The 21,441-nt window shown below is 39.6% G+C and overlaps 2 protein-coding genes across 2 annotated transcripts; both read right to left on the reverse strand.

Moving 5' to 3' along the window:
- Positions 1 to 430: 430 nt before the first annotated feature.
- Positions 431 to 5,720, reverse strand: LOC134800814 (uncharacterized). Its single transcript, XM_063773371.1, has 2 exons — positions 5,391 to 5,720; positions 431 to 662 (listed from the first exon to the last, which is right to left on the reverse strand). The coding sequence occupies exons 1-2, from the start codon at positions 5,577 to 5,579 to the stop codon at positions 507 to 509; spliced, it is 345 nt and encodes a 114-aa protein (XP_063629441.1). The 5' UTR covers positions 5,580 to 5,720; the 3' UTR covers positions 431 to 506.
- Positions 5,721 to 17,189: 11,469 nt separating this feature from the next.
- LOC134800913 (chymotrypsin-1-like) lies at positions 17,190 to 21,441 on the reverse strand. The gene is made up of 6 exons (XM_063773446.1): positions 21,385 to 21,441; positions 21,283 to 21,305; positions 20,743 to 20,992; positions 20,110 to 20,353; positions 19,558 to 19,706; positions 17,190 to 17,371 (listed from the first exon to the last, which is right to left on the reverse strand). Exons 3-6 carry the CDS (start codon positions 20,985 to 20,987, stop codon positions 17,203 to 17,205), a joined length of 807 nt encoding a protein of 268 aa, XP_063629516.1. The 5' UTR covers positions 20,988 to 20,992; positions 21,283 to 21,305; positions 21,385 to 21,441; the 3' UTR covers positions 17,190 to 17,202.

The raw sequence follows: 21,441 nt of genomic DNA on the forward strand, positions 1-21,441 counted from the left end.
ACCTTGGGGCATCGGAAGCTTGTTGGTCGTCGGTCATCGCCTAGCCCAGGCCTAGCGGCCTAGCACGTGATTGGCGCGACAGTATCTCACGGCGAGATAGACTATCCGTCCCTCTTTTATTAACATAAAGAAAGACGGCTAGTCTATCTCGCCGCGAGATACTGTCGCGCCTATCATGTGCAAGCCCGGCAGAGGTCGGCAAACCGCTCCTCGCGAGCCGCAAGCGGCTGTTTGGAGGTACGATTGTGGCACTTCAACGGGCTAAAAAATCAGATTTAGAATTCTTAAAAACAAATTTGCGGTTATTTAAAATTCCTAAACCTGGCGATTCCTAGTTTTACTGCGGTTGTCTCTTCTTCTCGAAAGTTTGTCGACCCCTGATGGCCTTGCCAGCTCTTTAGGACGGCTGCGTTTAAATGAAACGATCACACTATGTAAATCTTTGTTTAATAATATGTACTTATTAATAATGTGTAAATGCTTAAAAACTATGCTATCACTATGGATTATAAATAGTCAGGGTTGACATATATCCCAATGTCGTAGTCGAGGCCGAACCCCCTCTCGCTCTTGAACCGGAGGTTGACGAAGCTGTGCCCCACTCCGCCGGCGGTGATGTTGATGGAGGCTTTGCTCTGCAGCATGTCCAGAGCTTGGATACCCTGGAACAAAGAACATGAGACTAGTAGTTAGCCTATACAGAGACCTTGAGACACATCCCAAGTAACAATTTGTGGTACTATAGTGGTCAATAGAACGTTTCCTAAATACCACCTAAGGTCCTATAAAAGACCTAAGAAGGTTGTATAAAGCCGAAATGGCGCATCTTTAGTGCCATTCAGTGATATAGTAGACCTGTAGCAGTGTCAGCCGTGACGTTTTAGGTCTATAAAAGTGATGTAATGCATGACTCTTGTGCTAATTTGTTGTCAGAAACGCCATTATAGTGTTAATTTATACTATAGTAGCATTTGAGATTCCATTATAGTGCTTTTTTATACTATTGTAGAATTCATAGTTCCTTTACTACTTGTTGTGTGTTTACTTCACAAAAACGGTACTAAGTAAAATGGTGATAAATAAAGACGTTATATTAATATGCGCCATTTAGATGTCGAATAATTCGGTCTTTAGTGCAAAAAGTATATGGGACGGAAGTTTTACCGTTAGAATAGTATTAGGTTAATGAGGAATTTTAAATGCCCCCTCGATTTATTTATGTTTTTAATAAAATAATTTAATAAAATATTATGATATTCACCATAGTTACTACTATACAGCCAAGAAGTAAATCCGACGCTTTTATAGGCTAACTATAGAACTTAGGACGAAATATTCACCGCCATCATGATTAAAATTAGGGTTCCAAAAGAATTTTGCTGTGACCCAGTTGCACCTACAAACTCTTTAGAAAGATATAGGATTTTTTTTTAATTTAGATGTAGTCATTACTGTTGTTTCCTTTTTCAATGAGATTGGTAAAAAAAATGTGCTAATAATGGATGTCGATAAATATCTAAACCGTCACGATTTTATGCTTGTATTAAATCATTGATGATAAATCTCACCTACAATCACTAATATCACTGGGGTCTTTTTTATCAATTCATTAAAATATAAAAATATTTTGTACGGAACCACATTATGTGGCTTAGGCCTGAACTTATATAAGCAAGATATAAGTAGCCATTACAGATCAAATTGATCATTTACAAGTAGTCGTTTTCTACCTTTATGTATCTAACTCGGTTTATAAAAGACATAAAAACTCAGCTATAACGCTGTTGTCTTTTAAAAGAAAAAACAAAACCACTATACAACAGTTTTGTGATATAAAAGAGTCATTGTGACGTTTACAGCGATGAGATATAATAGGGATTTAAAAACTACTAAAGCGCTTTTTAACGCTATAAATATGTCCCAAAAACGCTACTATAGAGCAAAACAGTTCTATAATAGTGTTCATATGACTACTAAAGTATTATGTACTATAGCAGTGATCTCTAAAGCCACTATATCCTATAATCGTTGTATAGTTGGGTTTTTGTCACTGTTTAAACACAAAACTATAGCGGCTTGCAGGGAACCTTAATAGCGCAAACTACTAAAGTATTATGTACTATAGCAGTGATCTCTAAAGCCACTATATCCTAAAATCGTTGTATAGTTGGGTTTTTCTCACTGTTAAAACACAAAACTATAGCGGCTTGCAGGGAACCTTAATAGCGCAAACTACTAAAGTATTATGTACTATAGCAGTCATCTCTAAAGCCACTATATCCTAAAATCGTTGTATAGTTGGGTTTTTGTCACTATTAAAACACAAAACTATAGCGGCTTGGCAGGGAACCTTAATAGCGCAAATTAGTTGCATAAAAGTGATTCCAAATACTATTATACAGTAATATTGCTGTATAGTGATTATATTTGAACCTGTTATAGTACACGCCTGTAACGGCTCTATAAAATGATGATGTAAACCTTTACATCAATTGCTTATAGAATATATTAGCTGTATAAGCCTATAGAGCAAAAAGGTGTTGCCAAGCGCTTTTATACGACAGGTGGTCATCTCTGAAACCTTAATACGACGTCTATACAAGCTTTTAGCGATAAAAACTAAAATTATAGGACTAAAATGTTACTTGGGATACATACCTCTCTCTTTTACCGACACGGAATCTCTATCTTTTGTTTGTTTCTTGAGCGAGAAAATAGTCGATAGCTTATCGCTTACTCGCCCTTGATGGGACTAGTGCCTTAGGGCCGATACAGACGGACTGCAACCCGATTGCAATTTGTACGGAAACTGTGCAGTCAGCGTGCGGTTCCCAGATGGTATCTGGCAGATACCATCGCAGTCCGTCTGTATCGGCCTTTAGTCTATCAAATTGACAGCGATATTTTTTACCGACAATTTATTTTAGAAAAGGTTCTCGCTTGCATTGTGTAAATGGATCAAACAGATCACTGTGTTATGTCTTTCCTGTAGACATACACAAGAGTTAAGGGCTATAGAGGTTAATTTTCTTATTTAACCCACGTGAAAAGGTCCTCCTTTTATTTAGAGAACTATGATAAAATCATTGCTTACATGCCCACAAGCTGTTAACTATTGCCCATAGGAGAGAAAAATGTGCTGTTCGCGATAACACGCTAGTTTTCTCTCCTGTGGGCAATAGTTAACAGCTTGTGGGCATGTAAGTAATGATTTTATCATAGTTCTTTAAATAAAAGGAGGACCTTTTCACGTGGATAAGGGTTAAATAAGAAAATTAACCTTTATAGCCCTTAACTCTTGTGTATGTCTACAGGAAAGACATAACACAGTGATCTGTTTGACCCAAATATTTGCGTACATTTATTTTATTCACATCGTAACTACAACTTACAACTCTTACAAGTACGTTTCTTATAAAGCTCTGTTTTCCTAGGATAGCGGTGCCGTCGTATATAGCGGCCGTCTCCTTAACAAAATAATACGATGTCTGTTGATGACAATCAGGGGTAAATATGTACGATTTACTTCTCAGTTCTCATGCTCGTGTTCTCTTTCTTATCACAAGTAATTTACGTCGGCAATAAACAAATGATTTCTCAGTAATGCTGACCTTATCTTATGGCCCTTGACCCTGATTAAGGGACCGTGCGCGTTGGAGGGTTTGCCATCTTGTGGCCTGAATCGGAAACATATGTGCACATGTACATTGCCAAAGCAAACAGTGCTACCATGTACTGTTCTCGTCGGTACGTTTTCTTGTGCTTATAGTAGGTTCTACCATCTTGTGGGCTACAACGTAAACGACACATTTACGCCTCGCGCCAAAAATCTGACGGCTCCTATGCTGCCCCCCTTAAGTTCATGCACGAGGCCTTGTGTCTATGTCGGTTGCCTAGCAACCTCATACCTACTTTGATTCCTCGATCTCTTGGTTAACCTGAAGAGTAGGTATGTACAGTCACAGTGTAAAAAGTAACAGTGACCGACGTCTTTGTGATGTTTGCGTAAATGTCGACACCGCACAGGAACACAGTAGGGTTGTCAGACTTACACTTGACTTACTATAAGACACGCTAATAGCCCTGTAAGTAGTGCCGAGCTACTAATAATGGCGATGTATGCAGCTCGGGTGCGCGCGACCCACCCCTCGCACCCCGCACGCCTGCCCTGTCTAGACGGCTTCGTCGAATGACTGTATTGTTTTATAGACTGTGGTACAGTCAAAGAATTTAATTTCGTACCTTGCCACAGTGACAATCAATATGAAAGTCGTTAGAGACCCCATACTATTGTCAAATTCTCTGACAAGGTTCAAAATGGGTAGGAAATTAAATTCTATGACTGTAATAGTAGTTTATGTGACTGCTACATAATGAAAGGCATTAAAATACGAGTGTGGGTTTATGAAACGAATGAAATGAGTTTCATAATAGTATCACACGAGTGTTTTAATGCCTAATTATGTACAGTTACATACACTGCTTTATCTACACACATATTATAACCTTTCTATGATATATTCACTAACCTCATATTACAGCCGACATTGGGGCACTTTCCTCTCTGGCGGAACTCGCGGATATGAGATGGCGTCTCCGAAATATCTTTATCGCACATTTTACACGAAACTTTTGTTATAGTTACTTTAAAAACAACAAAACAAATTATTTTTTACTTACAAACTAATTAAAAGATAAACTGTACGTCAAATGGCGGCAAATGAAAACTTTTTTCACGCATGTCACGCATCCGTAGTTTTTTTTTTAATTCAAAGACAAACTAGAGTCGGGGTCGATTACCATATCGTCCGATACCAACTTACAAGCGAGATTTGTCAATATTGTATGCAATTGTCATTTGATTTCGAATAAAACGTCATCTCGACTGATATTAGAATAGGGGTCAAATCAAATTGCCTTTTTTTCCAGAGATGTTCGAAAGTTGAATGTCATTACCAAATCGATTTTGATATAGTAATGAAGCTATTACCACATTTTCACAGATAAGAAATTTGCTGTAACAAAACAGTTTATCGTAATGTGGGCCATTATTTACGGATTTTGAAGGTATCATAGAGAGTTTATGATATGTGTGTAGATAAAGAATGTTCGAAATTCGAACATGGCGAACTTTTGCGAGTTCAACTTTTTAAACAATTAAAACCAGCAATCTGGGGCCTTACCATGATGTCCTTATTGCGATTCTGTTTAGGACCTGAGTCCTGAACTGAATTGCTAAAGGACGGACCTATATAAGTTGCATAACTCCGTCCCTTAGCAATTCAGTTTAGGTTCTAAACAGAATCGCAAGAAGGATATCATGGTTAGGCCCCAGGTTGCAAGACTTTTGCTTAACTTCGTCACAAATAAATAAAGTCACAGTATCTTACCTGAATCCTCTTATGTTCCGGAACAGTTTTGAACAATTCCTTCACCCTCTTTATAAAGGGTATGGCGTTATATTGTACCCTCTCGTGGTGGAACAACTGCACTCGGTCCGCAATATTCCCTACCACGAAATGTGATGCCTCTACTTTGCACACAACGACCACCAAAGCAAGAATCGTAATCGTCTTCATGGCTGTTTGTTTAGGCCTGTGTTTCTCAGATTTAAAAAAAGTTTAAACGTCAAAATGGTAAGCACTGATCGTGGAATAAATTATTGTTGGTTGGTCACTGAGACGTGTGTTATTCGCTAAGTTTGAACTAGTAATGCGAACAAGGTCGGCGAGTTATCAGAGGTCAGATGGCACGGACGTATGTCCGATGAATAGATTTAGGGTTCTGTGTGTCTATTTTAGATGAGAAATGAAATGTTATCAACCCATCTTTGTCTAAAAAGTTGAATACCTATTACCTAAGTTAGGACCTTGGAATTTTAAGTATACTTTGCGGTGATATAGGTTTTACATAGGTACCATAACTGACTATACCAAAGATACCAAAGACTCATCAGAGACTCAAAAGTGTTATTTCAGGAATTCAGGATATTTTCTGCTGAGAGAGATAGATAGTAATGTTGTTTCCCTGTCTCTCCAAGCCGCAAGATAGCAGAATGCGTCAGGCTAGCGGAATGTAATAAGCCCTTAACCTTTTGACCACCAAAGACGTCAACTGACGCGCGCGGCTACAATCCAATATCAACCTTCGTGCATTCCGACAAAGTTCACGATGGCATGCCGCACACGATAAGCGTGGCGTGCTGGTTTAAGGATGGATGACCAACGTTATACCGGGCCGTGTCCGGGCCGGAGCTTCCGGGGCTTACTTTTCTATGACATGACAGGTGATCGCGTGATGCTTTCCATAGAAAACGATGCGCCGGAAGCTCCGGCCTGGACACGGCCCGGTCTAGCGTGAGTCATCCTTTAAACCTCAGTCTCTTGCACACGACGCAGCTAGTTATAACTAGCGCATGTTGAGGTGCTGTATAAAGAAGCATGCATCGTAAACAATATTTACTAGAAATGAGAGTATTAATTTAAAAGTTTATATTTTTATTATTAGGGGAACGGAACCCTAAATATTAGCAGTTGTTTTTAGCAAGCTTCCTTTTCCTGTCTTCTCAGTAAATATATAATTTCCTGTTAGAAGACAATTAAAGAATTCCTCGAATTTGTCCCCTACGAGAACCGGACCAAATAGAGAATGTAGCTGGTTCCTTGACACTGTTGTACTAAGTGTACAAACCGTAGTCGAACATAAGAATACCTAGCCATAATATAGTAGTGTAGTGTGTGTAGTGTAGACAGTGTAGTACCTAAAATCGGCTCCGTTCCGGCCTAGCCAAGGTTACAGTCGCTATCGCTTCGACAACGAAACGCTTTGTGTCTCTCTATCACTCTTCCATATTAGTGCGACAGTGACAGTGGCGTTTCGATCGCTACGGAGCGTAAGCGATTGGCATTTTGGCTACGCGGCCTGAGGGGCTACCGCGAAAACCGAAATTCGCAAATTGCGGGGATCTTACTCTTTTACTCCAATGAAGGCGTAATTAGAGTGACAGAGAAAAATGCCCGCAATTGACGATTTTCGGTATTGGCGGTAGCCCTACTGCTCAGCATTGCTCCGAGCAATTATTAGGGTTGACAGAACGTGACGTCCCTTTGCGTCCACGACCACAGATAAGACAATGGCTTGAATTTTAACAACCCTAAATAGCTGAGAGGGATAGTGGCATATATTAGAAAGGGATAGCATAATTCGACCCTGAACCGCTGTCAAACTTCGGGTTTGTAGGAAGTGTTTGTAGTACTATTACTTATTCTGTGGTAACGTAAGAATACCTAGCCATAGTATAGTAGTGTAGTGTATAGTATAGTAGCGCTAGAATAGATATTTGACTATTATGAATTGACCCTTATATTAAATCCTCCTAAGGATCACCATACAAAAAAACGGTCAAGTGCGAGTTCGCTTAACTCGCGCACCGAGGATTCCGTACAAACTTTCAATTATCTCATGTAACTATAGGTACACAAAACACTTTTGACCAGAAGAATACTTAGCAAATTTATGTACAGCGCCATCTATCGGCAACTCTGCTAATTAATTTTCGCGCCACCGCGGTACCCGATTTCAACAATAATTGTAATTTTCTAGAAATTTAAAGTATAATAAACACTCGCAAAGGTGCAAAATTTCAAACGTATTTTGAATTTAGCTGGATTATATTTGTTTGTTGAGATTCCATGTATCGATGACTCAGACGAGCAATAAAATAATAATAGCTGCGTAGTATGTCACTCAATCATCAGCAATCGTGGGGCAACTAGTACGTCGTGGGCCATTTTATTAGGGTTCCGTCCGTACCCAAAGGGTAAAACGGGACCCTATTACTAAGACTCCGCTGTCGGTCCGTCCGTCCGTCTGTCACCAGGCTGTATCTCACGAACCGTGATAGCTAGACAGTTGAAATTTTCACAGATGATGTAGGTATTTCTGTTGCCGCTATAACAACAAATACTAAAAAGTACGGAACCCTCGGTGGGCGAGTCCGACTCGCACTTGTCCGGTTTTTAAAGATGTTCCCTACACTTTTTTTTTAATTTGTGAAATTTTATGTTATTTCTACTCAGAATTACGAGCTCTTTCTATCCTAATAGGAGAAAAAAAGTGTCCCAGTGTACGTTCCTTCACGGACCAGAATCGAGTTCACCTCGAGACCGTTGTCTCCTGGCAGTCCCGGCTTCGCGTACTGTATCACGTAGGAATTCCCCTCTGGTTCGTTCTTTGCTCCTTCTGAATGCGCTCCTCGCATCAGCCTCCAGTGTGATTTGTGTGCAAGCAGACTGGTGGTTGTGCCTGATCAATGTTTGAGGTTTTGTGAGAAGATGGATGCACGTCCTTCTACAGTTTAAAATATGCTAATTATTTATGGGTCATTTTCTGAACGTGATTTTTTTTTGTGTCCGAGATGAGGTAGCCTTAAATTACTACTCCCGTGTCCTGTCCGGAATCTGTTTTTTAGTACAATGAAAATTCCTACTAAAAACTGTACATTAGTATCACTTGTTGAATATTAAATACTTAAACTACATGATATTTACTTTCACTAAGCATATAAAACATTAACTTCTTTGTGGTAAATAACTCGTGATCGATGATTAAATGTTGTCCGAGCTCGAGAGTATTATTTTATTGAAAATTTTCAAAGCCAATCAACATCGCGCATGAAGCCTTGACTTGCACTGCACTTCCCTTTTCTTGTTCTTTCGTGTGTCTTCTAACAGATAATATAGGTACGATTTTGACAAGTCACTGAAGTTTCTAGAAATTTACGACAGAACAATGAAAACGGGTAGGGCGACAATTTTTATCTAATTTCCGTGGCCACAATAATAATTTCTATGGCCACAATAATGTATATAATTTAAACATCTTTTAGTTAACGAGCACTAGTGTAACATAGCCCATTTCTATCTTAATTGCTCCGTTATAACCCATACAACCATTTCCAGTCGCCGTTACGACGCGGTGTTGACACATCTTGTGTCGACACCGTCTGTTTCGGTCACAATTCCAGTCGCAGAGTCGTCGCCGTGTCGACACAATTACCAGAAATGGGGAAGGGTCGACACATGACACAAAGTGACATAAAGTGTGGTCGCCGTGTGCACACATTGTTTCGGGTTTGCGACTACTTTATGCCAAAATCATTCGTTCATTCGTTCATTTTGTTCCTGTCAAATGGAAACTGTCAGATGGAAAAATACTTAAATAAAAATAAGTGACATTAATACGCCATCTCTAAAACGGATTACAAGACGTAATTATATATTGTTTGCATTTATATTACAATATGACTTAAATTATTATGGGGAATTAAACTGCTCGAGTGATTTGATAAACTAAGTGTAATATAATCAACGCGCCACCACATTGTTTTAGTTTAGCCGGAAATGAAATTGTTTACTTCTCAGTGCCTGTGTTCATAACTATATTATTTGAAGCATTTTTAGTACTTCGATGCGTATACTATACTTAAATAACAGAAATAACGCTTTACATACTACGAAACTTGTTAATTATGATGTATAAATATGGTTTAAGGCTGAGAAATATTGCAGTCACAAAGTAGTTGCAATGTTTCGACTTTGTGTCGACTCTGTGTTGACACATGACACGCGCTGTCAAAAGTAATAACAAAGTTACTGGTATGTTACTGGATTTGCAAAATGGCTCCTTGTGTTGATTTGTTTTCAGATATTCTCAAAGTGTAAAAATACCGTGGTCAGAGATGGGCATTAATCGATTAACTGTTTATTCGACTAATTAATGGAATAAAAAAAGTTAATTCTCAAATTTTAATCGCGATTAGTTTAGTCGACCTAACATAGATTGAAATTGAATTAATCTGAATATTAATCGAATAAATTATCGATTAAATCTTTATTGAAAGTTGACAGGGGGCCATTTTTGTACGTAAAAATAATAGAAATGTCTTGCATGCAGATGGTAGCAAAACACTTTGTCATAAAAGTCGAGATGGGTGTCGATATATAGGTTTTAGGGAGTGCCGATTTCGAAAATAATGACCATTTTGGAATCCGAAATAGCGGCCATGCACTGTGTCATAAAAGTCGTCATGGATGTCGTTTTATACGTTTTAGGGGGCCCCAATTTTGAAAATGATGACCATTTTGGAATCCAAAATGGCGGCCATGCACTATGCCATAAAAGTCGTCATGGGTGTCGTTTTATAGGTTTTAGGGGGCGCAGATTTCGAAAATGATAACCATTTTGGATTCCAAGATGGCGGCCATGCACTACGTCATAAAAGTCGTCATGGATGTCGTTTTATAGGTTTTAGGGGGCCCCGATTTAGAAAATGATGACCATTTTGAAATCCAAAATGGCGGCCATGCACTATGTCATAAAAGTCGTCATGGGTGTCGTTTTATAGGTTTTGGGGGGCGCAGATTTAGAAAATGATAACCATTTTGGATTCCAAAATGGCGGCCATGCACTATGTCATAAAAGTCGTCATGGGTGTCGTTTTATAGGTTTTAGGGGGCGCAGATTTCGAAAATGATGACTATTTTGGATTCCAAGATGGCGGCCATGCACTATGTCATAAAAGTCGTCATGTATGTCGTTTTATAGGTTTTAGGGGGCCCCGCTTTCGAAAGTGATGACCATTTTGGAATCCAAAATGGCGGCCATGCACTATGTCATAAAAGTCGTCATGGGTGTCGTTTTATAGGTTTTGGGGGGCGCAGATTTCGAAAATGATAACATTTTCAATTTAAAAATGGCGGCAATGCACTATGTCATAAAAGTCGTCATGGATATCGTTTTATAGGTTTTGGGGGGCGCAGATTTAGAAAATGATAACCATTTTGGATTCCAAAATGGCGGCCATGCACTATGTCATAAAAGTCGTCATGGGTGTCGTTTTATAGGTTTTAGGGGGCGCAGATTTCGAAAATGATGACTATTTTGGATTCCAAGATGGCGGCCATGCACTATGTCATAAAAGTCGTCATGTATGTCGTTTTATAGGTTTTAGGGGGCCCCGCTTTCGAAAGTGATGACCATTTTGGAATCCAAAATGGCGGCCATGCACTATGTCATAAAAGTCGTCATGGGTGTCGTTTTATAGGTTTTGGGGGGCGCAGATTTCGAAAATGATAACATTTTCAATTTAAAAATGGCGGCAATGCACTATGTCATAAAAGTCGTCATGGATATCGTTTTATAGGTTTTAGGGGGCGCAGATTTCGAAAATGATGACTATTTTGGATTCCAAGATGGCGGCCATGCACTATGTCATAAAAGTCGTCATGGATGTCGTTTTATAGGTTTTAGGGGGCGCAGATTTCGAAAATGATGACTATTTTGGATTCCACTTTTATGACAAAATACGTAGCCGCCATCTTGGATTATAAAATGATCATCGTTTTCGAATTCTGCACTCCCTAAAACCTATAAATCCACATCCGTGACGACGCAAGTTATCTTTATTTTCAGATCTAACAAATTGCTACAGAATACAAAGGACAAAAAAGAAGCGAGGAGGTAATGAAACAAGCAAAAATACAGATGATTCCTCGACGCAATTGGGTGATTCTTAAATTGTGTCCAGATTTTTTTTGTCATAAAAGTTTATATTTTTCACATATTACTCTCACAAGTTCCGTGACATTTCGACCTTGTAATTTTTTAAGTAAATGTTTTTGTTTATCTATGAGGATCTCACTAGAATAGTATAATCAAGGTATGTTTATATTTGATGAATGAAATAGTAACGCAAAAAAAAAATATATTTGTGTCTTATATTCCTGCCGAAGACTTTTATTTTACCTTTTCCTTCTACACAAGTTTGGCCAAGTAATAAGAATTTAGGGCTCTCAATTTTATTTTGACTTCTACAACAGTAAAGCTACGAGGCCATGTTTTGGTATCGTTTTCGTATAAATTCGCAGTACCAAATTTAGTTAAGGTATACCATTCCGAAGTAAAAACATATAAACTTATTAAAATACTTTCTTTTAAACTCCTCTTCACGCTTAAACTGCTGAACAGTTTTAATTTAAATTTGGTACACATATATTTTGAGTCCCGAGACAGGATATAATAAGTTATCTCAAAAATCATCCTTTAAAGGTGTGAAATGAGGTGTAGGGGGGAATTCAGAATTGACTTCTTGAAGTTAATACTGTTTAAGTTTAGGTTTGAAGTCATGTTTTTTCATCATTTTTAACTAAATCAAAGATGTAGACCATCCCAAATTTCATATAAATCGGTTCAGCGGTTATTGATTTCCCGTACAAATTTCCACGCCACATTTCACACCTTCAAAAGATGACTTTGGTTATAAGATCTATCCTATGTCCTGTTCCGGGACGCAAACTATTTCTATACCAAATTTCAACGAAATCGGTTCAGCGGTTAAGCGTCAAGAAGAGTTTCAAAAAAACCGGCCAAGTGCGAGTCGGACTCGCGCTTGACTGCACATTTCTAATAGGTTTTCCTGTCATCTATAGGTAAAGAACTATTTTGTGTATTCAGACGGACATACATACAGACGCACGAGTGATCCTATAAGGGTTCCGTTTTTTCCTTTTGAGGTACGGAACCCTAAAAAGATTTATTTTTATTTTGTGGAATGGTGTCAATGTGATATCTTAAATGGATTCAGCACCCCAGATTTAGACGAAAACGATACCAAACACGGCCTAGCACCTTCACTGATATAGATATATCAAGATAAAATTTAGAGCCCTAAATAAACTTTCAAGAGCGGATATCTCAAAAACTATTCAACATATCGAAAAAATTGACTGAATAAACTTGTAACAAATTAAATTAACTTTCATTTTGTATAAGTGGCCATGTCGCTGAGATGCATAGTTTCCGAGATATAATCGAAAAACGGGAAAATGGGACCTTCAAAGCCCCCTCTCTCCCCCCCGCTCAAGGGCTACGGCCGGGGACTTTTGATATGTTCACCTCCTAACTTGTCAAACCGAGTTACGGAGTTAAAAATTGTGTTCCGAGCATTTCCCTCTACAACTTTTGGAGCATTCGTTGCCTGACCTAAGTAGCTTATAGAATTTCTTTAAAAACTTTTCTGTAAAAGGTTGACGGGTGTTCGGTGTTTATATGGTTTCGGTCGATTATTATCATTTGCATTGCCCATGATGACTTACTAGAATTACGAGCACACGAGACACTAATAGTAGTTTGACAAACCTTGGTTTTCAAGAGGTATTTTATATTGACATTTGCTGTCACAAATTTGCTGTCAGATTTAGTCGCAAACCGCACGCAAAGTGCACACAAATGTGTCGACACCTTGTTACGGAAAAGTGTAGACACGGCGACGACACTTTGTTTCGAAACAATTCTAGACACATTGTGTGGACTCTGTTACGACACATCTGACATTTAGTTACCACTTTGTGATTCTGCGACTGGAATGGTTATATGGGAAGGAATTCAGAAAAGGCACATGAGGCGATGACCCCTCTGAGTGGGAAGCGCAAGCGGCGAAGCGTCCGGAGTGGAGACGGTTGGTGCATCTAAAGGTTGATGATTTTGAAGAGCGGAGGAGGGTAGGCCTTGACAATAAACGAGATGCTCTATAAGGCCCGACCACCTACAGCCTTCACCTATCATTACGTTGACGAAGTCCTGATATGCCCTCGGTGTGAACGAGCGCTGCAGACGAAGATTGGGTACTGCAGTCACATGAGGGCGCAGTGTTGCCAACTTGGCATAAATGATGCCAGATCTGGCATATTTTCACTCGCTTTGGCACCAAAATTTTCCATTTAGCATCTGGCATATTTTTTAGCATAATTTAGTCTAAGCCAAGTTTGCACCAACTTGGCAGCAACAATATGCGCCATTGCCTTATGTGGTTCATATAGCTGGTCAAGCAGATCTTGTCAGTAGAAAAAGACAACACACAAAATACAATGAACTCTAATACGCAAAATAAGTCAGGTTATGGCGAGCTCGCCTCATATAGACCTATAGGATTAATAAATATTTTAGGGAAAGTTCTAGAAAAGCTTATTGCGAGGAGATTAACGTACTACATGCATACAAGATACGCCTGCAACTCCAAGCAATTTGGTTTTAAAGAACAGCAAACAACAACAGATGCACTAATTACCGCTATTGATACCATGAAGGAACTAAAACTTAACAAAAAATTAATTATAGTAATATCCTTAGATATACAAGGAGCTTTCGACCACGCATGGTGGCCAGCCTTGATTAACCGGCTTAGTAACATAAACTGCCCGAATAATATATTAAATCTCATACGTAGCTACTTCACAGAACGAACAATCACTTTAAACTATTCCGACGCCACCGTAACAAAAACGCAAACCAGAGGATGTGTCCAAGGATCTGTCCTTGGACCTATCTTCTGGAACACTATAACCGACACCTTGCTGGAACAAATATCACGAACCAACACCCACATACAAGCGTATGCGGACGACATTCTATTAATTTGTCACGGAAAAGATTTAATTGAACTGGAGTTAAACACAAATAGCATCCTAGAGATGGTATATACGTGGGGGGAAAACAATAAGTTAAAATTCGGACCTGCGAAAACACAAATGATCTCACCAACGCCGAAAGCCAAAAACGCCAAAATATTTTTTAACAATATCCAAATCCCATTTAATAAACATTTCAAACTACTCGGAGTAATTATAGACCAGCGTTTAACATTTATTCAACATGTAGAATACATAATTAATAAGGCACAAAATATTTACAAAAAAATGTGTATGTATGTAAGACCTACATGGGGGGTCCATTCTGAAAATGTTAGCACAATCTACCGACAAGTCATTGAACCCACAATAACATACGCGGCTGAGGTATGGCATCACGCTATTAAATATAAAAAAGTGAACAAAGCACTTCTAAGCCTGCAACGCGGGTTCGCTATCAAAATTATACATGGCTTTCGAACTCTCCCAACCATACAATCGATAGCACTAGCTGGACTCACGCCCCTTCCGCTGAAAGTGCAAGAAATTGCTTCCATCGAAACTGTTAAACGAACCAGACTGACAGAATACCTACCAGACGACATAACATATGACAAAAGAGTACCAGTGACTGGCTTATTACACCCCGCAGACAGAATTACTATAAATATAACCGACATACTTACTGAAAACGACTTAGAACCTTATTATACGTCAGATATGCACAGAATCTACACTGATGGAAGCAAGCACGATGCAGGAGTAGGAGCGGCATTCGTTATACACTACCCTGATGGAAGTGACAGAACTAAAAAATTTAAGCTACATAAGAGCTGTACAGTTTTTCAGGCTGAATGTGTGGCTATAGAAGGAGCGTGTCATGAATGCATCATACTGGGCCTTGAAAAAATCACAATTTTCTCGGACTCGAAGTCTGCGCTGCAAGAAGTTGCAAATCGCAGCAGCACAAACAGAACAATAAACAGTATCCATAAATTAATCCGCCAAATCCAACAAGCAGGAGAAATCCATTTTTGTTGGATTAAAGCCCACGCCGGCCTTCACGGCAATGAGGCAGCAGACACAGCCGCCAAACACGCGGCATCATTACACAGAAGTCCTGATTTCTGCAGATTTCCCCTATCCTTTCATAAAAAGAACCTACATAAAACAATAGTAGGAAAACATGAACAAATGTACACAAACAGTACAACAGGAACCCACACAAAGCAACATCTGCCTACACTTACACATGTAACAACACTTCGCAAGCATATGTCACTCACCTTCGAACTCACTCAAATACTTACCGGTCATGGATATCACAAAGCCTATCTAGCACGCTTCCACATCACCGACACTGATACCTGCCCATGCGATGACACAACTCCACAAACTATCGACCATCTCCTCAAACACTGTCCCAAATATTCATACTTCCGCTGTGACCACGAGTTTCTCTGTGAACTACATCAAATAGACCCATATGATATATCTAAAATAATAGAAAAAGAAATAACAAAAACATCGTTCGAAAAATTCATAAGTAAAATAATAAACACACTTAAAAAATTTCATAACACATAAACATGCTATATACTATAATATGTTATATACGTAAATAAAGTGCCTAATATATATGAATATATAATTATATTTATAATATTTTATATATCCAAATAAACTGCATAATAATACATTCATAAAAACTAATGAAACGAAGTAATAATAGTTATAGGCCGCCCGTATTGAAAGCGAGGACCTACAACTATAATAATAGTAAAAAAAAAAAAAAAAAAAAAAAGTAGGAAAAGGCGCGAAATTCAAATTTTCTATGAGACGATATCCCTTCGCGTCTACTTTTTTCGAATTTGCCGCCTTTTTCTACTGACAAGATCTGCTTGACCAGCTATATTTTCATATGAATTTTGACTTTTGTGGACGGATGGACGTCAACGGACTATATAAAGTTGGTCAAGCAGATCTTGTCAGTAGAAAAAGGCGATAAATTTGAAAAATGTATGTGTTTTAAGTGTCTAATTTCAAGTGATATTTTAGCATTTTTTTTAGCATAGGTGTTTCAAAAATCTTTGGCATAATTTTGGCATAATTAGACATTAGTCTAGCATTTTTTCAAAATCCGAGTTGGCAACACTGTGAGGGCGCACGAGCGAGCGGACCAGCTCAGTTCCCGCTCCTAGGCATAATATAATGCAGTCGCTGTGGCCGAAATCCGGGCCGGGAGAAGAGAGAGAGAGAGACAGTAATAGGATATAAGATTGAAATTTGTGTAGGATATATAAGATCAAATCCTTAACAGTTTCAAAGAAATTAACCCTTAAATGCAGGACATAACAATATTAATCCTGAAACAAGACACAATAAGTGCCAACCGAGTTCTCTTGATATTAAGACTACTAGCGACTAGCGACCCGCCCCGGCTTCGCACGGTTTACAAAAACCTTAACAAACTATACACCTAAACCTCCCTCAAGAATCACTCTATTGATAGGTGAAAACCGCATGAAAATTCGTTCTGAAGTTTTTGAGTTTATCGCGAACATACATACACACAAACAGACAGACGCGGCGGGGGACTTTGGTTTATAGGGTGTAGGTAGTGATACTAGTGATATAAATTCTTAATTTACAGTGGATTGGGTTGTCAATTCGGTTATTAGGTTAGAATAGGTTAGAACAGAATCGGCGTCTAGGTTATAAAACAACTTTTTATTTTTTATTTCTTGCAATGTGTCTGGTAAAGCGCGAGCTGCGTTTCGTTTATCCAGTCGAAGTAATCGGGCACGCTGGTGAATACTGTGACCCCGCTGTCCTCGTGTCGGAAGGACACTATGCCCAGCTGGTAGTGGCTAGCACGTTTCACCAATGGCCCGCCGGAGTCGCCACTGAAAAATATAATAATGATATTAATATAGCTCGGTAACGTCACCATACCTTGTGAAAGCCGAGGACAAGTCCAGTGCCTCAGACTTACCTCACGAGGAATGTGGAATGTTGATTCGACGATCATTGTTCCGATAGTCCTTGTTAGATAGTTCCGAAAACCTTGAGAGACTCTCGCTAGGTAGGTAGCTGGCTCAAGGATCAGATACAGAAGGCGGAAATCTTGACCTTAATTCAGGCTATGACGTCCCACTGCTGGGCACAGAACTCCTCTCATTAGTCCTCAGTAAAGATATGTGACGTCCTATGGGTAAAGGTACCTTATGGCGGTTGGCGCTTACGCTATTATTAACGCCGCTCCAATATTATTGCGGCGTTATGCGACGTAAGCGCCAACCATACCGCCATAAGGTACCTTTTTCAGTAGAACGTCACATATCTTCACTATTTCACATGTAGTGAATTTCTAATTCATTTCTCGAATCGCGGCGCTTGCCGCCAAAAGGTACATTTGCAATGGAACGTCACATATCTTTACTATTTTCATATCTAGTGAGTCTCTAATTCATTTCCCGAATCGAGCCGAGAGCGGGAATGCATTACGCACACCACCCAGGCGCGGGGACGGGCCTGAGATGGTTATGTGGGACTCCCATACAGGCTAATGGGACCCATGGTTTACCCTCTAAAACCCTTCTGTTGCCGCCTCACTGCTGCACTGCGCCAGGAACGCCGAAGTACTCTTTCGCAACACCTGCCATAACAATGTCTGTACAGTACACGTTACCGAGGCAGGCGGTGACTTGCCGCTGAGTAATGGGCCCTCATTGTGTTATTTATTATAAATACGTATTGAATTTTTATGTCGACTTTCAACGATATATTATTTATTTTATCGGTCGCGAGCCGCTGGTTTAAAAAGCCTCGCTCTTATACAGCGTTGTTCACACTTACAGGTCGGGCGAAGCCCGACATTCACCGCGCTCCGCGCGCTTCTATATGGCCCAGTCATCTTAAGCCTAAAAAGGGGGTCAACCTCGGAATGAGAGATAATAAGCTGGAAACTCGTATACACCTTCGTTATGACATTTTAAAGGTTCTCTTAAAAGTCGACGCATATATCGTGTGCGCGTCAGATTTTAACGATTAAAAAACTTTATAGAACGTATTATTCACAGATTACCAGCTCGCCTTACATAGTCATATATTAGTGCGTTTTCCGTGCCGCTGCGCCTTCTATGCCGTAAGTATATCTTGAAAACGGCTAATGGCATGAAACAATGTTTGATACCTAACTCGTCGCAAATTTTATGCCCTACAATTCTTACCTACATGTAAACAACATTGGAGCTATAGAAAATTTGATATCCGCGAAATACCGATCTTTATGACCTTTGACCTGGAATAACTTCCGACGCGCACACGATATATGCGTCGACTTTTAAGAGAACCTTTAAAATGTCATAACGAAGGTGTATACGAGTTTCCAGCTTATTATCTCTCATTCCGAGGTGAAACCCTTAATTTAACTGGGCCATTATGAATTGAGACATCTTGATAGTTTTAAACAAAAGAACCTTCTGTTATGATACTAAGTTTTTTTTATTTTTCGGGTTTTCATACTCATTGTCATTATTTGAGACTGCAAATCTCCGTTTTAAGTGTTATTACGCTTGGTATTATGATAATGAGTTATTCGGAACTAGAGTACGGATTATCATTTGATATTTTCGGTGAAGGAAAAAACATCGTGAGGAAACCTGCATATATCTGCGAAGAAATTGAAAGATGTATGTTTTTAACACGCCTTGGGCCTGTATCTGACTATAGCCCACTCCTTCGCGCATTCTGAGAGGATTCCCGTGCCCAGCAGTGGGACGTATATAGGCTGAATATTTGTATCTCCTTGGATTTCACATGCCTATAAATCCCGGTCTTTTGAGAGGCTTGCGTGGGGATAATAGATCCAACACGTAGAGGCCCCTCTTGGAGAGCTTTAATGTCATGTAGAACGCCTGCTGGAACCCGTTTACAGGCGCAACAATAGACACCCATGAACCGGTCTATAGATTGAAGTTTGGGTGGACCATATGAGACTGGGGATGGTATTGTAGAGAGGTCGGACACCTGCCATAACGATGTTTTACACGTTATCGTAGGCTCAATTATTAATTATTATTATGGTTACCTGTAAGCATATTCCTTGGATGGCGCAGTACACACCACCGATTTGACATTTATAAATGAGATCTGGCGACTGCAATCTTTGGCAGATATAGCTTCCAGTTTTGCGGCCTTAAGTTTGAGACTTGTTGGGCTATTCATAGAGGGACCGGTCTGAAACCCAAAGCACCGTTAAGTTGCCTACTTTGCTCCACAATGGGTAAATGTGCTCCAACAGTTTTATATATGAAAACTTTCCGAGACCATCTTACGACGCGAGAGGTATCATAAATGAAGCTTACCCCAAGCGACCACCACCAAACTCTTACCCCTCCTTAGACTGAACCTCCGATATACTTAACTGCAGTATAAGTATAACCTTCTTGACAAAATGAGCAAAGAGAGCATCTTTCGACGGGAGAGGTATCATAAATGAAGCTTACCCCAAGTGACCACCACCAAACTCTTACCCCTCCTTAGACTGAACCTCCGATATAACAGTATAAGTATAACCTTCTTGACAAAATGAGCAAAGAGACCATCTTTCGACACGAGAGGTATCATAAATGATGCTTACCTTACCCCAACCGGCCACCACCAAACGCCTATCCCTCATTAGACTGAACCTTCGATTAAACAGTATAACCTTCTTCACGTTGGGCAGAAACTTGACCGGAGTATGGAGGAACATGACGCCTAAGTCTGCTATCACGTCTTCGTTGTTAGGGTCGTATTCTCTTGGGGTCTCGTAGTCTATTACTCTGCGAGCCATGGAGGCTCTGTTGTATGAGGAGTGACCCATATATATTGTGAAGCTATATCTGAAAATTGTAAATTAGAATGCTGGCTGTTGGTTTCGTTTATTGGATGCCATATTTGTTACACTTATTGTTGAACATAAGTTTGTCTCTTTCTCTTTCGTTCGTTAGCACATTTCTCGCTTGCCTAGGTGCGATGAAGCAAAGAGCAAGTACACCATCGCCCACATTGTGTACTGTACATCGGTGGACCATACCTTTTATAATAAGGTCCACCGATGTACAGCTAAGAGTTTTGCTGTTTATACTTTATACCTACAATTTGTACATTTTAAGCGTTTCAATCTTGGTATAATTATACGCCTAAAACCTATTCTGGAGGCAGTATCTGAATTGCAGTGAATTCCTTCGGATTTCCAGTAATTCCACAACTGCAAAATAGAAAGACTCACTCGTTCATTTCCCCTTTGTTGTCCGTGACATCGTCCAAACAGTGGGCAGCTGTCAAAACAGTCTGGGAGCTAAGAAGAGACCCCCCGCACACCGCAACCATCATATGGCTACTGGTTGTTTGTATGAAAGTTATGAAAGGCCAACGGTTTATGGACACCTCTTGCCCTCCCACTATAAATCCTTTCATCTCGGGTTTTGCAGATGCAAATGCCAGAATAAGGATTAGTAACATACTGAAGTTCATTTTACCTAGAAATTAAAGTCAGTAAGGGTAAGGGTAAGTGTGGCAGGGCTTCACATTGGGGCCTGAGGGCCTACCGCGATCCACGTTCGACGTGTTGCCTCTCTGTCGCACTTGTAAATTCGTACGTAAGTGTGACAGGGAGGCAACACGTCGAACGTGGTTCGCGGTAAGCCCTCTGCTTCCAGCCACATTTACCCCGTATGGCACACGCATATAGCGTTTTTACGATAGCCTTAAAAAAAAATTATGTCAAGACGTGTTGCAAATAATGCAATTATTGGCGAAAAAAACTTACTAAGTAGCTGCTCCCAAAAAACCCTGGAATTATAGATACTTATAATATAATCAATATCCAGTTTAAAAAATACTAATTCACCATTAATAGACCCATACTTACTTCTTGGTTTATAAAGACATTTAATCGGTCAGTTAAGAAAAAGGTAATTTCTGGGTA

Source organism: Cydia splendana, chromosome 20, assembly GCF_910591565.1.
Source record: "Cydia splendana chromosome 20, ilCydSple1.2, whole genome shotgun sequence".
Lineage (NCBI taxonomy): Eukaryota > Metazoa > Arthropoda > Insecta > Lepidoptera > Tortricidae > Cydia > Cydia splendana.

What these genes read in the sequence shown, in the direction of transcription:
- LOC134800814 (XM_063773371.1), bottom strand. Translation starts at nt 5,579, where the DNA reads ATGAAGACGATTACGATTCTTGCTTTGGTGGTCGTTGTGTGCAAAGTA. An exon ending in CGGAACATAAGAGGATTCAG is followed by an intron (nt 663 to 5,390) that starts GTAAGATACTGT and finishes TCTTTGTTCCAG; the next exon opens with GGTATCCAAGCTCTGGACAT.
- LOC134800913 (XM_063773446.1), bottom strand. Translation starts at nt 20,987, where the DNA reads ATGAACTTCAGTATGTTACTAATCCTTATTCTGGCATTTGCATCTGCA. An exon ending in TGGTGGCCGGTTGGGGTAAG is followed by an intron (nt 19,707 to 20,109) that starts GTAAGCATCATT and finishes TTTGGGTTTCAG; the next exon opens with ACCGGTCCCTCTATGAATAG. An exon ending in TCCAAGGAATATGCTTACAG is followed by an intron (nt 17,372 to 19,557) that starts GTAACCATAATA and finishes TATATTTTTCAG; the next exon opens with TGGCGACTCCGGCGGGCCAT.